Source organism: Orycteropus afer, unplaced genomic scaffold (genome assembly GCF_000298275.1).
Source record: "Orycteropus afer afer isolate SDZICR_OR568_19922 unplaced genomic scaffold, OryAfe1.0 scaffold00007, whole genome shotgun sequence".
Lineage (NCBI taxonomy): Eukaryota > Metazoa > Chordata > Mammalia > Tubulidentata > Orycteropodidae > Orycteropus > Orycteropus afer.
In genome coordinates this window covers 17,257,727-17,271,777 of record NW_006921594.1, presented here as the reverse complement: position 1 = coordinate 17,271,777, position 14,051 = coordinate 17,257,727, and the positions used below count along the sequence as shown (strand labels likewise).

Genomic DNA, 14,051 nt, shown 5'->3' with positions numbered 1-14,051 from the left:
AAGGTTGGGCAATCTACTTCCGTAGTGATACTGTCTCAGAAACCCAAGGAGGGGTCGCTATGAGTTGGGTCCGACTCGACAGCACATAACAACAACAACAACAACAACAACATTCCCTTCTTAAAAGTCCTGGTGTCAGTTAAATGCTTGGCTGCTAACTGAAAAATTGATGGTTTGATCCCAGCCAGTAGCTCCATGGGAGAAAGACTTGGCAATCTGCTCCAGTCAAGATGATAATCCTGGAAAACCCTAGGTGGCAGTTAGACTCTGTCACACGGGGTTGCTATGAACCAGAATTGACGCAATGGCGCCCAACAACATTCCCTTGTTAATGCTTTATAAAGTGCCTTTAAGCCCCACCTTTCTATTAAAACTGCTTTCTGTAAAACTGTGGTTCTTAATGTTGGCTGTACATTGAAATCACATGGGTCCCACCCCCAGAGATTCTGATTGAACATTTCGGGGGCACAGCCAAGGAATCAGGAGGTTTTAAGCTTCCCAGGTGATTCTCAAGTGCAGCCAGCATGGAGACCACTCACTGCTCTAAGGTTATTAATGGCTTTGTCTAGTTAAGTCCAACGGCCTGGTCTCAGTCTGCATTGCGCTTGTCCTCCCTACCACACTGGACATTATTGATTCCTCTCTGGTTCGTGATCCTTTCTTTTGTTCAGAGGACATGATTCTAGTCTCACTCGCCTGTGTTACTCTCACTCTGACTCCTTTGATAACCAGCCCAGCAATGGGCGTTCTTCCAGACTCTGCTTCTAGCTTTCTAGTCTATGTGTATAGAGTTTCAACTACTACGTTTGTGCCCAAATCTCCCAAGGTTAGCCTCAAAACTTGATTTTCTTCACTCCAAAAAAGTTCATTGTGCTGGCTGTTGGGCAGACAAATTCCTGCTCTATCTCCTCCTCTCTAAAAGAACATCTCCACTTAGAACGAGTTTCACCAAAGCTTCAGAGAAAAAAAATCATCATTTTCCCTCACAAGTAAATGTCTCTTCTTACATACCAAACCTTTTCAATAGCAATACTTACATTAGTTTATCAATTCAAAATGCAGAAATATTTTACTCTTCTCTCTCCTTTATCACCTTAGTCAACATGTTCCCTAGACCTGAGACCTGTTGCTTCTTTCTCTTTGCATTGTCTCATGTTAATTCTATCTATACCATTTCTCTTCATGCCACCTTGGTTGAGGTTTTCATCACTTCTTATAGAGATTATCACTGTGGCTTCTTTACTGAGATTCTTTCCATCACCTTCATCAGCTCCCAGGCACATCTCCTTAAAACATACTGAGTCACTCCCCCGCATTTATACCCTTTCTCTTCACAACCTTGCCAAGCAAAAATTCCTGTGACTGGCTTTTAAGGCCCTTCATAATTTGTTGCCAATTTTACCTAGTCACTTTTCTCTTTCATCTTAGTGTTCAGTTTAACCTCTTTCTCTAAAAGTTGAGCCAGCTCACAGTAAAAAGTACATGTGTCTGGGTTTATGATGGCAGAGTTTCAGTCATGGTACTCCTGGTCAACTGTGTGATAACCCATCTCCTTGGGCTCACACTGACTTCCTGTGGTGTGATAGGTAAGTTTGTGTGTCAACTTTGCTGGGCCTGGTTGAGTGGCTGGGCAGCTGGATGTAGTATTCCCCATGATGAGATTTGCAATCAACTCTGTGGTGGGACATACTGTGAGCAGCTGAGTAGCTGCCTTAGGGATGTGGTCTGCTTCCTGTATGTAAGGAGAAGCCTTGGTGAACGGTCTCTAGCTTATGCTACACTTGAACCCTCCATGTAGCCAAGTTGATGTTCAGCAGCCTGTCATGCTCTGCCGACCTTGGGACTATAGACTTGAATTAATGGCCTGCTGTGTGGTTTGGTAAGATCGAGACTGTCTTTTTACTTGTCCACCTTGGGCTTGTCAGCCTCAGCAGCCAGCAGCTGAGTGAAGAAAATCCTCCAGCTTCAGTGGGCCGGGAGCAGGAGGCAGAGCTGAAGCCAAGGTTGAGGGGCTTTCACCCAGTCCCTAGAGCTTGGCACTTGAACTCAGACTTAAAGCCTCCAAATTGTAAGAATAAACTCCTTTGTTAAAGCCATCCCATTTGTGGTATATTCTTGTCAGAGCAGTACTAGGTAACCAGAACACATGGTAACGAGAGAGTAGGCATCTAGGTCTTTAAAGTCCCTTTCTGTATTCAAAATTAGCACTCTTTTCTCTGTTCTGTTAGATGCAAACACAGCCTGTCAGTTTCATCCATGGACCAGGGAGATTGCCATCTCTGCTTTTAGGCTTATGCTGTCAACCCAGCTTCAAATGCAGCCTTCAAATCCACTCTATCTACCCTTCAAATCTGCTCCAACAATCAAGATCCACTCAAGACTCAGCTCCTTTGTGAAACCTTCCCTAATTACTTGGCTTGGCCATCAATTGGTTATCTCTGTCCTTTGAACTCTCACTACATTTCTCACCACTGACATGCCATAGAGCACTTGATTCAGTCATTATTAGCCTCATTTTTTTTTATTTATTGTGATTTGGGTGAAGATTTACACAGCAAATTCACTTTCCATACAGCAGTTCACATATACTTTGTCTTATGTCATTGACCACATTTTACCACAATGCAACAGCTCCCCTAGCACTTCCTCCCCATAGTACCACTTCCCAGTGTCCATCCCTCCATACTCTTCTGCACCCTGAGCTGTCTCCCTGTGCGTAAGCAGCCCTTCCTTCTCCCATGATTGTTCTCTCCAGGGCGTGTGTCTACTTGAGGTAAATGTTCAACTCACATGCCTGTACTTTGTTTGGCTGGAAACCACAGGTGTGGGTTCAATTCCAGACCTGAAGGGCAGCTAGGGGCCATAGTCTCAGTGGTTCCACCAGGCTCTATTGGACCAGGAAACCTGGTCCCAACCATCTTTTTTTTTTCCCTCCCAATGATTTTGAGTTTTGTTCCACATTGTTCTCCCTCTCTATCAAGGATCTCCTACATCCCTTCCAAGTGGATGACAGTGGTAGCTGGGCACCATCTAGTTCTTCTGGTCTCATGGTTGTATAGGATGTGGATCAGATGGTGTACCAGTCGCGAGGACTGATTGTTTCCATTAATTTTGGTTTTCTTCATTCTTCTTTGCTCTGGACGAGGAGAGACCCATCATTGCATCTAGATGGCAGCTTGCTAGCTTTTAAGATCCCAGTCGCTACTCGCCAAAGTAGGAGGTGGAACAATGTTTTGTATAGTATGTTATGCCAATTGAGTTTGATGTCCCCTGCGACTATGGTCCCAAGCCCGCAGGATCAACTACTCAGTCGCTCTGGGTAGCTGGCTGTGACCAAGCAGTGACCACAACCTTGCCCCTTGTCAGCTCTACTATACACCTGGGAATTCTGATCATTCATATAAACTTATGGGACCATTGTCTGCCAACCCTATATATGATCTTGGATACACTCCCCATTTCATAGACATACCTAATCGTTTAGTCTGTCCACCTATCTATCCATCCATATACCCATGTTTGCCTTCACTGACAACTCAGTACTGTATATGCAAAAGGGTTCATATTTGTTGTCTGTACTTCCCATGTACCTCTCTATGTCTTTCTCATCCTCAATGCTGTCATATTGGTCACTTAGCCTCATTTTTTGAAGTATCTCTGCCACTAGACTGTAACCTATTGAAGGTGGCATATGTACCTTTTACTTTTCCACCCTCTTTTCGAAGTTCCATCCCCACTGACTACTTTAGTGTTGACAGACTGATTGAGTCTTGTAGTAGGAAGACTACTTCTTGGATTCTCCCAAACATATGTCCAGAAACTAGTGGAAATATGAAAACTCTGGATTCTGTGGGAGCTTTGAAATAACCACATTTCTCATATTTCACACTCCCAGAGTCTAAGATGAACAAGGCCCTGCGAATATTCTAGTTTGGATTTATTGGAAGAAGAGTTCTATGGAGTGCTGAAAGACGAGAGGCCCTCCAAAATCTTGACAGGCCTGTATATTCAAGCAAAGGGTCTAAGAGTGAAATAAAGTCAGTTTGTAGATCTCCTAAGATAGGTCCGTAGTGTGTGTGTGTATACACATGCTGGCCCTAGGGGATGCAAACTGGTCACAATGAGGGTTGTCTAGAATATGCTGTGACTCAGGTTAGCAAAACCTATATGGCAAAACAGGAACAACATAATTTCATGAGTCATAAGAAGAAAGAAAGGAGACCATAACTGAACCGACCTAAAGTCCCATGAGTTAAAATCCATATACATATGCATAGATATTATTGCTTATTCCTGGAGTTCCCATGTGATTAGAGTCCTTGGATGGAAAAATACTACAACTATATCCTTTATTCCTCAAGACTGATACTAAAAAATATAGATTTACAGAAAGATAACTTGGGGGTTATTATTTACTTTATAAAGGAAGTCTTCATGTACAGATGCTTAAAAGTTAAACTCACATTCTGATGCTTTAAAATGCCTAAGGCACTTGTCTGCTAACCAGAAGGCTGGTAGTTCAAACTCACCAGCCACTCCTTGAAAGGAAGGTTGGGCAATCTACTTCCATAGTGATATCATCTCGGAAACCCAAGGAGGAGTCACTATGAATCAGGTCTGACTTGATGGCACATAACAACAACAACAACAGGACTAATGGACCACATGAACCTCAGCCTCCATGACCCTGAGATCAGAAGAACTAGATGGTGCCCGACTACCACTACCAAATGCTCTGAAAGGGATCACATTAGAAGGTCCTGTATAGAGTGGGAGAAAAATGTAGAACAAAACTCAAAATCACAAAAAAGATTAGGCTTACTGGTCAGATAGAGACTTGTATAAGCCCTGAGACTATGGCCCTTGATCACACTGCAGACATGGAACTGAACTCACTCCTGTAGCTGAATTTTCAGTCAAACAATTGACAGATATACAAGGTGAGCAATAACTCTAGGAAGGTAGACCCTCCTTAGAACCATCAACCATTCAAGATCAAGAGGGTAGCATTTTCCCAAGGACAAAGTTCAGAAGGCAAGAAGGGTTAGAGAGAAGGAGGAATGGAAATGAGAAACACAGGGAGGAAGGGGGAGTAGTGATGTTACCTTGAGGGGAATGCAATCAGTGACATAAAACAAAATGTGTATGAATCATTGAATGGAAAACTGATTTGCTCAGTTTTTACCCAAATCACAGCAAAGTTTTAAAAGATATAATTGAACTTCTAAAGTTCAATTTCCATGCAACATCGTCAAGAACACACTGATGGTTGATTGGATGTACACTTGTGTTTTACTCATAGACTTATCAGAGATGCAGAATAAGCCTTTGACAGAGGTAGCCATAGATGCCTATGCCCACACATCTGTCCCTCTTTTCTGGAAATAGAACATTTACCATAACAAGAGTCTGTGACTGAGCAGGAGGCAGCGAAATCAATCTGCAGGAATGAATCCTCATTCACAGCAATATCTGTGGTGACCACATAACGTGTGCTGGCCTTTTCAATGAAGACCAGTGCATCACCAGTGGAGCCACACACGGGCATCTTGGTGCCTCCAGGATGAAGCAGCCATTTCCTACTATCCAGAGTTGTAAAATCATCTTCCAAGACTGTATTCCCAGAAATATTTCCTCCAATAAGGATCTGAAATGTATTAAAAAAAACCCAAAAAAACAAAAAAAGAAAGAAAAGAAAAGAAAATTTTAAAAAAACAATCTTGATTTGAAGATGCAGGAGAGTTCAGCCTTTTGTTTGTTTGTTTTTATCTGCCAGCTTGCTCAGAGCTGGCATTATACAGCAAACATAATGCTAGGGGACCTTTCAGAATGCTCTTTTTATGTGGTCTGCTTGCCCATCTGGCAGAAGAGACTGAAAACAAATCAAAGGATTGACAAAACCATTCACAGACTTCATGGGCCAAATTGTGCCTTTGGAAACTACATGTACCCAAGCTGGGAAAGCAAAATTTGGCTTACACAAGATTATTTTCCATGTATAATTTCTACTTAAGGATAGTTGTACCCTAAGGCATTTTAGTTTCAAATCTTTGTATGGACCCAACTGTTTGTTAATAAGTTCTTCCAGTTCAGTTTGATGTACTTTTTATTATGTATGAAGATCCTTCTGAACAGTCCATAAGGAATATTGAGGAGATTTATTATTATTATTTTTCTTCAAAGGCTAGGAAAGAGGATTTGGAAACTACTGTATGTGGCAGCCAATGCTAATTTGAACATTTTTCTTTTCAGAGAATTACAACTTCGTATCATGCTTAATAAAGACCCTCTATCCATATGGCACAATCCTCTATGAGCAGGACCTAGGCCTTCTGTTGTGTAGTTTATTTTTAAAGTCTCAGGCAATTGAATAGAGAATGAAAGGAAACTAAACGCCATATCTAATCTAGCTGTATGCCCCTGAGCAAGCCAATCAACTGTCCATTCTGGGCTTCATTTGCTGAACCAGGGGGCTGGACTAAATGCTATCTAAGATCTTATTCAGTTCAAGTGACTAAAATAAAATAGTTAATCCTGAATAGACTGACCTGGTCAATAACCCAAGGGCTGTAAAAGTGCCCATTTTCAGATGGTTGCCACCACCGGAGACGAGTAGAACCAGAACGGGCTTTCAAGGGTATCTCCAGGGCAATGTATCTGCCCACATTGCTGGAATTGCTGAAGAGGAACTCTTGAAGGAGATTCCATGAGAGGCCGCCATTGAGAGAATACTGTAGAAGTACAGGTTGGCTCCTGGGGTCTGGAACACCTTTTCCACATCCCAGTCTCATGAAGAACTGCACAAATCTGATATTAGTAAAATTTACTATAGACTTTTATTTCAGTGAGAAATAACATTGTCATCAACAAATTTAACAAATTAACATTTGTTACTTGTCATTAATGACAAGCACATCAGGTAATACGGGGGGAGGCATGGCTTTAATGAGTGTGATTATTTAATGAATGTCCAAAGCAATAATTCCAAAGTCTAATTTTCCTTCCTACAGTGAAAAATGAGTTACTAAAATGTGAAGCTGACAAAAGGCAATTGTGTGTCCATATTAGCATCTCAGCACCTCCCCTGACAGGAGAGTCTGAAGGAAGTGGAGGGACAGGAGCACTGATTACACCCTCTGGTTACTCTACAAGAAGATGGAAAATGATGTAGAGGTTGTTCAAGTTTGAAAATGTGTATTGTTACCCATTTAAGATAAATTTGGACTCCTGACCTTAGTATTTGAAACTGGAGGAACATAATTAATACAACTCACAAGACATTATTGGCAAAATCATCTATCCTCAGGTTTTAGCAGGACTTTTTCAGATCTCATGTCATTGGTTTAGGGGGACACATCTAAATTCACTGGTTGTAGCAACTCTGTGAAAGGCTAGACATCTCTTGGAAGAGCTGTATCAAGCCTAGGCCTCTTTTCTGCTGCTTTTTTGTTTTGTTTTGTTTTTGTTCCAGGACAGGGGCATATAAGTGAGATTGGTGGTGGTGGTGGTGGTGGGTTGTGCCAGCCTCTGACTGTTGCTGGGTCTGGGGATGGATGATACTGGCCGTCAAGTACTGTGGCAGCCAGCCAGTGGAGTCTTCCCAGCTGGCAGCGAGGTGGGCAGAGTAGAAGCAACCAGCTGGGGTGCCAATGAAAACTAGCTCACATGTTATCTTTGGCATTCAAGCTGCTAGTGCCTGGTCTGGCTGCTATGCTAGTTGGTAATGCAGGATAAATTTCATGTGCAACCCAACACACATACCCAATAATATATACAGATCAAAATATGAAATATATTGGGGCTTACACTAAATGTTATCAGTACCACACATACAACTATACATTCTTCATGAGTTTTTCCCAGCCCCATGAGCTGGACATTCATTTATCTCATGACCCTAAGAAAACTTGGATTTTACATGGAGCATTTTGAGGTTAATACATGCAAATCCTACACAGAATGCTAATGAGATGAGATACATAATGACCGTTTTAACATTGGATTGGTTAAAAAATATATGGTGGTATTTATAGTGATGTTTACATGTTTAAAAACAATAAACAATAATCATTTACAGTGAAAAGCTTTTAAACATATTATCTACTTATATTAGAAAAATGCTTATATATTAATTCAATGATAGATAAAGCATGTCAGAATTACTTACTTGGAAAAATCTAATAACTTATAAATCAAAGAACTCAACTTTCAATGGAATAATGAACTAAAGAGCCATCAAATTAAACCATATACGTGGAAATGGGATAGAGATAAAATCTTGCTTTTTATAAATGTAAACTTATCATCTCATAGAAATAACCATATTTCTTATAAAGCATGATCAAATTTTAACTCAATAAATGAAAGATTTAAGAGAAGGAAGAGGATAAATATGCCAAAATGCTTTTATGATACTCTGAAATGTTTCAAAAACATGATTTCTTTGTTCACTTGTAAAAGTTGGTCAGGGTTCCATTTTACACATGTTAAATTGCCTTTTTTATCTTTCTTGTTAAGTTTTTGCCTCATCAAATGATCAAGAGATATACATCTTGACAAGACATAATCCTCTGAGTCAGTTTATAATGTTTGTTTATGAGTGACTGTGCTCAATTTCGAAAATGACTGCTTGGAATGTGCTAGCAAATCATTGGAAAGAAATTCTTACAAAGAATAAGGCTGTATTTCAAATGTTTTTAACTTAAATTGCTAACAGAAATAAATTTGATTGTGAATAGCTTGAGGATGTCCTGAATTTCAACTAAGCTTTCTATTAAGCATGATTTAATGAATGTAAATACATTTTTACTCAGTCTAAGTGCAAGTACAGTGTTCTGTATAAAGTGGATAAAGAAGATGCAATATTATTTTCTCAAAGTCAAAGTAAATCAGTTCAACATTGTCATTTCACAGTCACAATCTTGTACAATACCAGATATCAACTTCCATATATAGCTTTGTTTAATTTCTGATCTAGTTATTGCACAAGTCTCTCTTGGTTCTAGAATGGAGATTATGTAAATTGTGTTTTAATGGAGTCTTTAACAGGAGAGAAACAGCATTTCCAATGGAAGAACTTGTCCTTGAGATCTCTCTGCTTCTCCCTGATTTGATTATGTTTTGCTCCTGTATATTACAGTGTGGTTTCTCAACAGCATTTAACATCATTACCTGGCTTGTGATAAATCCAAGTCTCGTGTCATCAGCATGCGCAAGCCATCTTCATTGAAAAAGAGGTTGTTTCCACTGGAAAGGATTCCACACTTGCGAGATGGCTTCCCACCACTCATTAATAAGAATCTATCAGATTCCAGCTGACCTGAGAAAAATGGAGAATGTGGTTCATCTGTGATTCCAACTATAGTTGAATTATATTTTTCAAAGCAACATGGTAAATGCATCATGTAGGTTTTAAGCATGAAGTCATAAATACTGAACTCATAAACTTAAGGACAGAGAGCTAGCTCATCCATGTTTTAACTTCATTGAATTGTTTGGCCTCAGCTGACCTAATTGAAGGGTACACATAACAGGAAAAGGGGTCCTTTCCTGGATTTTACAGATCCCTCCTTTCTGCTCTTCCACACTGTGAAAAAGGAAACTGCTTAGAGAAGGGCTCAGGTCATAAGTAAGGGAGAGTAATGTAGCCTTTCCACTGGCCTCTTCACTGTATCTTTATTAATGTGAGGATGGTATCATATAGGTATAATATTTTAAAAACCATCATTTCAACAGGAGAATTTTAGTGTGATTTAATATTTCCTATTAAACACTGTCTCTCAAAACCAACTCTTAAATCTCTTCAGATACTCCTCTAGATGTAGCCTTAAAACAGATCTTAAAATCATAAATATAACATTTTTACAGAAAACTTAGGGAGAAGGGGGAAAAAAAACCACCTTATGATCTCCCTAGAGATTAGCTATTATATTTACCATAAATAGTTATTATATTTGTTTACAGATTTTTTTTTATGAGAATGTTTTCCATAGTTTGCTCAGAATACATAAAATTTAAATACTTTTTCCAATCATTCCCTCACATGCATTTTTCTATGTTGTAACATTATCGTCATACATAATGGTATAAGATTTTAGGCGTAAAACCAAGATACAGGAAGTGATGAGCAGCTGTTTAATGAGTTGGTAGCAAGGCAATGACAGTTTATATTTCAAGAATCTTGTCCCCTCCATACAAGAAGATTAAACCTCTACAGGTATTTTCTAAAATCATCATTAATCAGAAGTTATATGTGGTAGAGAAAGTGGTAAAAACAGCCTTCATTTTTCTCAGTTAAGGCTTTGCTCATACTTGCTGATCATAGTTTCAAAAATGGAATTCTATACACTGCAGGCTAAATGAAGACCTGAATGGTCACAATTGTAACAATAAATAATGAAGTATTATAGTGGAATGTAATGATTACTTCTATACTACAAACCGTGTTTAACATTTAAGTCCTTTCACAAAGCTACATAGAACATAGGAGAAAAAAAATTACCTTCAAAATCATCTTTGAGAAAATCAGGATTTTTGGTGCTTATTTTACACGTTGGACCTGAGTAGCCAGGATCACATATACACTTGGTTCCATTGATACAACTCCCATGCCCATTACACATTTCTTCACATTGGGGACCAACATAAACATTGTCAATGGCCCATGTCACAGGCTGAGAGCCAGCAGGGTAAAATCCCTGGTACCATCTGAAGCGCACCGATCTGGAAAACAGGCGCAAGTCTTTCAAAAGCTGATCAGCAGAACAATATCCGTTCAAAGTGGCATGTCAATCAATGAGCACTGGGCTGTTAGAATCTCTGCCCCACACTCAAAAAGGAGACTCATGATCTACCATTTCAGGCACTCTAGCTCCATCCTCAATCTCCAGGATTTTGCCAATAAGGTTCCTACTTCTTGCATGCCCTTCTCATTCTTATCAGTCTGTCAAAACCCACCTGACGTTGCCAACTCCTTGAGAATTTCTTTCCTTGGTAAAACTTTCTCCATTGCTACTCTCTACCCTCCCACATAACTAATATTTTATGTTGTTGTTATGTTAGTTGCCTTCAAGCTGATTGTGACTTGTGGTGACTCCACGTGTACCGAGTAGAACTGCTCCACGGGGTTTTCAAAGCTGTGACCTTTCGCGAGCACATCAGGCTTATCTTCTGAGGTGCTTCTGGGGGGGAATGGACTGCCTACATTTTGGCTGGTCATGGAGCACTTCACCATCTGTGCCACCAAAGGACCCCCAATCTTTTATAATATTTCTCTGTCCTCTTTCTCTTCTTCTCGTCCATAATTTTGATGGAATTTCCATTATAATAGTTATCAGAGCTGAAGTTATTTGAAAGCGTGCCCATCTCCCCTATTTGCTGTAAACTCCCAGAGAGGGCCATGTGTCACCCTTCTTTGTACATTCTCACGGTGGCCAGTTCAGTGTTTCACACACACAATAAATGTTTGTTCGATGGAATTTACTCTGAAGGGCCTTATGAACCAAATAAAGTTTTTCTAGATTTTATCCTATCACCAACAGAGAGCCCCATAAGATTACTTTAAAGGAAGTCAATGACAAAATCATATTCATTTTTAGTTAAGTGTTTCTTATTCCTTAAAAAAAAAAAGATATTCTTTTTACTTGCAAATAAATTTTCTTATAATGTTGTTGACAATGGGGTCATTCTTTGGAAAGAATTTCCATACTTAGGTAGCAGTCCAGAATTGTTTAATATGTTTTAATTGTGTATAAAACTGAGTTCAAAGAAGATAGATTCATTTTAGAGGAGGGCAGATAATAGAGATGGCATGTCCACTTATTTCTGTGCACTGGGAATCTGCCCAATTTTCAATTTTTATATAAATCAAATTCAGAACAATTTTTATTTGAGAAACAGAAATTAGAAGTCAAGCACTATGGCTGGTGATGGGTGGTGGGAGAGAAATGCATTTGTTAGGATTCCAAAGTTCAGTAGATAGTAAAGCATATGAAGTAAAGTTTTCACAGATAATTTTAATTCTAATGTCATTGTTTATGACCAGATTTCAGCTACATTAAGCTGCCCCCAAAATGCCAGTTCATAATTAAACTTCATTTTCAAATACTTGTCAGAACTTAGTCTTGGCAAGAGCACTTCTTACCTTTTGAACTTTCAGACTGCTGAGCTGAGGGAAATGGCTGGAGTTTTCCTTTGAACAAAAGCCTACATGGTTTTTTTGAACTTCTTACTTATTCAAATGTTCTGAATACAAATGAACCACCTTGGTTGGATATTTATTATTGTTCACCTGCTTTGACACAGAAACTGCAAGCACTATGATAAATGGGCTGAAGCGTATGGTTTCACTGTGGTTTGCTTCTGCTGAAATCTTATTTTGAAAAATTTTCACCGTCACCCTCCTGGTGAATGTCAGCATCTATTTTCCCAAGCTAGTGGTATGCTAAAAGACCTGATTTTTACACATAAACTTAAAATTTCAAGCACACAACACTGTTTTCATTAAACAGGGGTTTTGGTTGACTCATTATGAAACTACATAAAGCAAAAACAATTAGGAAGTTTTAAAGACAAAATGTCTCTAGCCTAAAAGGACACAAATAAATGTGAATGAGAATAAAATGAGATGAAAGCTCAATACTCATGCTTCAAATGTAAATAGACTGTATGTGAAGGCCAAAAAAAAATTAGCCACTCTGCACAGAAAAATTTAACATACTTTGTGTACCTAGTGTCCTGTAAGTGTGCAGAAAGGGTAATTTAAACATAGGTTATATATTTTTTTTTTAGAATCCAGCACTTGTGCTGTTATTATGTACCATGTTGAATGTAAACCAAAGAATGGTTCATTGAGTTGGAGAAAATTTAACTTTTGCCTTCCAGCAATTTATGCCTGTTTGGGTTTTAAGAAGAGTGCTATTGTTTCCTTGAAAGAGGGACTAGACAACACTATGAAGGCAAATTCTTCTCTTCACAGAAATGTTTGAAGGCAGCTTAAAAGATAGGCTTATGCCATTCTGAGAGAAGGCACGACTCCTTTACCCATTTACTTTCTTTTCATGGCAATATAACTGACATGGAATGCAAATGACATGGAATAGAAATGACAGTCTAAGTTCTGTACACTATTAGAGTGTGTTTCTAAGTAGAGGAGGAGTTATATTTTAAAGTGACATCCAGCACCAATGTGTGCAACTAAAGATGTCCGTATTTCTCTTCTTCAAATTCCCCAGTTAAACTGCCATGCCTTATATGTAAGTCCAGCAATGCAGACATTGCTAAGTGTCAGGTAAGGCAGTCTCCATGCTACTGAACACTGTCCTGGTGTGGTTGTCTTCACTCAGTGCCTCAGATTGACAGATCTTTGTGACCCTGTTTCATATTCCCTTAGATAGGATAATTTCCCTGGGGGAACTGGCTAATGTGAGCCTCAGTTACCAAACCAATCTAAAATCTAATCAACTCTCAGCTGGACAATTGGAGGAGAAAGAGACCCACTAAAGGGAAATCTGGAGCTTCTCAGCAATCCTGAGATGGAGTTTGGTGGACCACTCGGCAGTGAAGAGGCTAACTGTCCAGGCTGTTTTCCTGTTCACCCCACCCACAAGTGTGCACTTTTAGCAGCTAAGACTGTTGCTACACTCAGCTTTATGGCCATGGCTGATTGGTTTAGATTTTCTTTTCTTATAATTTGGAATTAAAAGCTACAGAAAACACTATATGTAGTTTGCTAAGTGAAGTTAATGTCAGGATGATAAAAATAAAAGTCACAAATTCCTGTTGTTAAGGTCTTCACACTTCCTGAGTGGAGTCTATGAAATACCTCACTCACTATCTTTCCAATACATTCTTTTTTCTTTTTTTTAAAGCTTCTCTATATTTCTTACAACAAACCATCTTAAATAATAAAACTGATTTTCGATAATGCTTTTTCCTGAGCTATGTTCCCCTGCTGGAGTCTTATATAGAGAAGCTCCCCTCCAATAAATAGAAGCTTTCTGTTTGAGTTGTCTGAGTCTTCAGCTACATCTATTCCTTTTTTTTTTTTTTTT

General features: G+C 39.2%; 1 protein-coding gene across 1 annotated transcript in view; it reads right to left on the bottom strand.

Annotated features, from left to right (window-relative positions):
* The window catches only part of RELN (reelin), a 710,657-nt gene that overhangs the window by 75,318 nt on the left and 621,288 nt on the right, over positions 1–14,051 (bottom strand). The window contains exons 42-45 of the mRNA XM_007944540.1: positions 10,502–10,722; positions 9,172–9,319; positions 6,549–6,807; positions 5,398–5,647 (exon numbers count right to left, since the gene is read on the bottom strand). Coding sequence (XP_007942731.1) covers positions 5,398–5,647; positions 6,549–6,807; positions 9,172–9,319; positions 10,502–10,722 — 878 coding nt within the window. The remainder of the gene's footprint in view (positions 1–5,397; positions 5,648–6,548; positions 6,808–9,171; positions 9,320–10,501; positions 10,723–14,051) is intronic.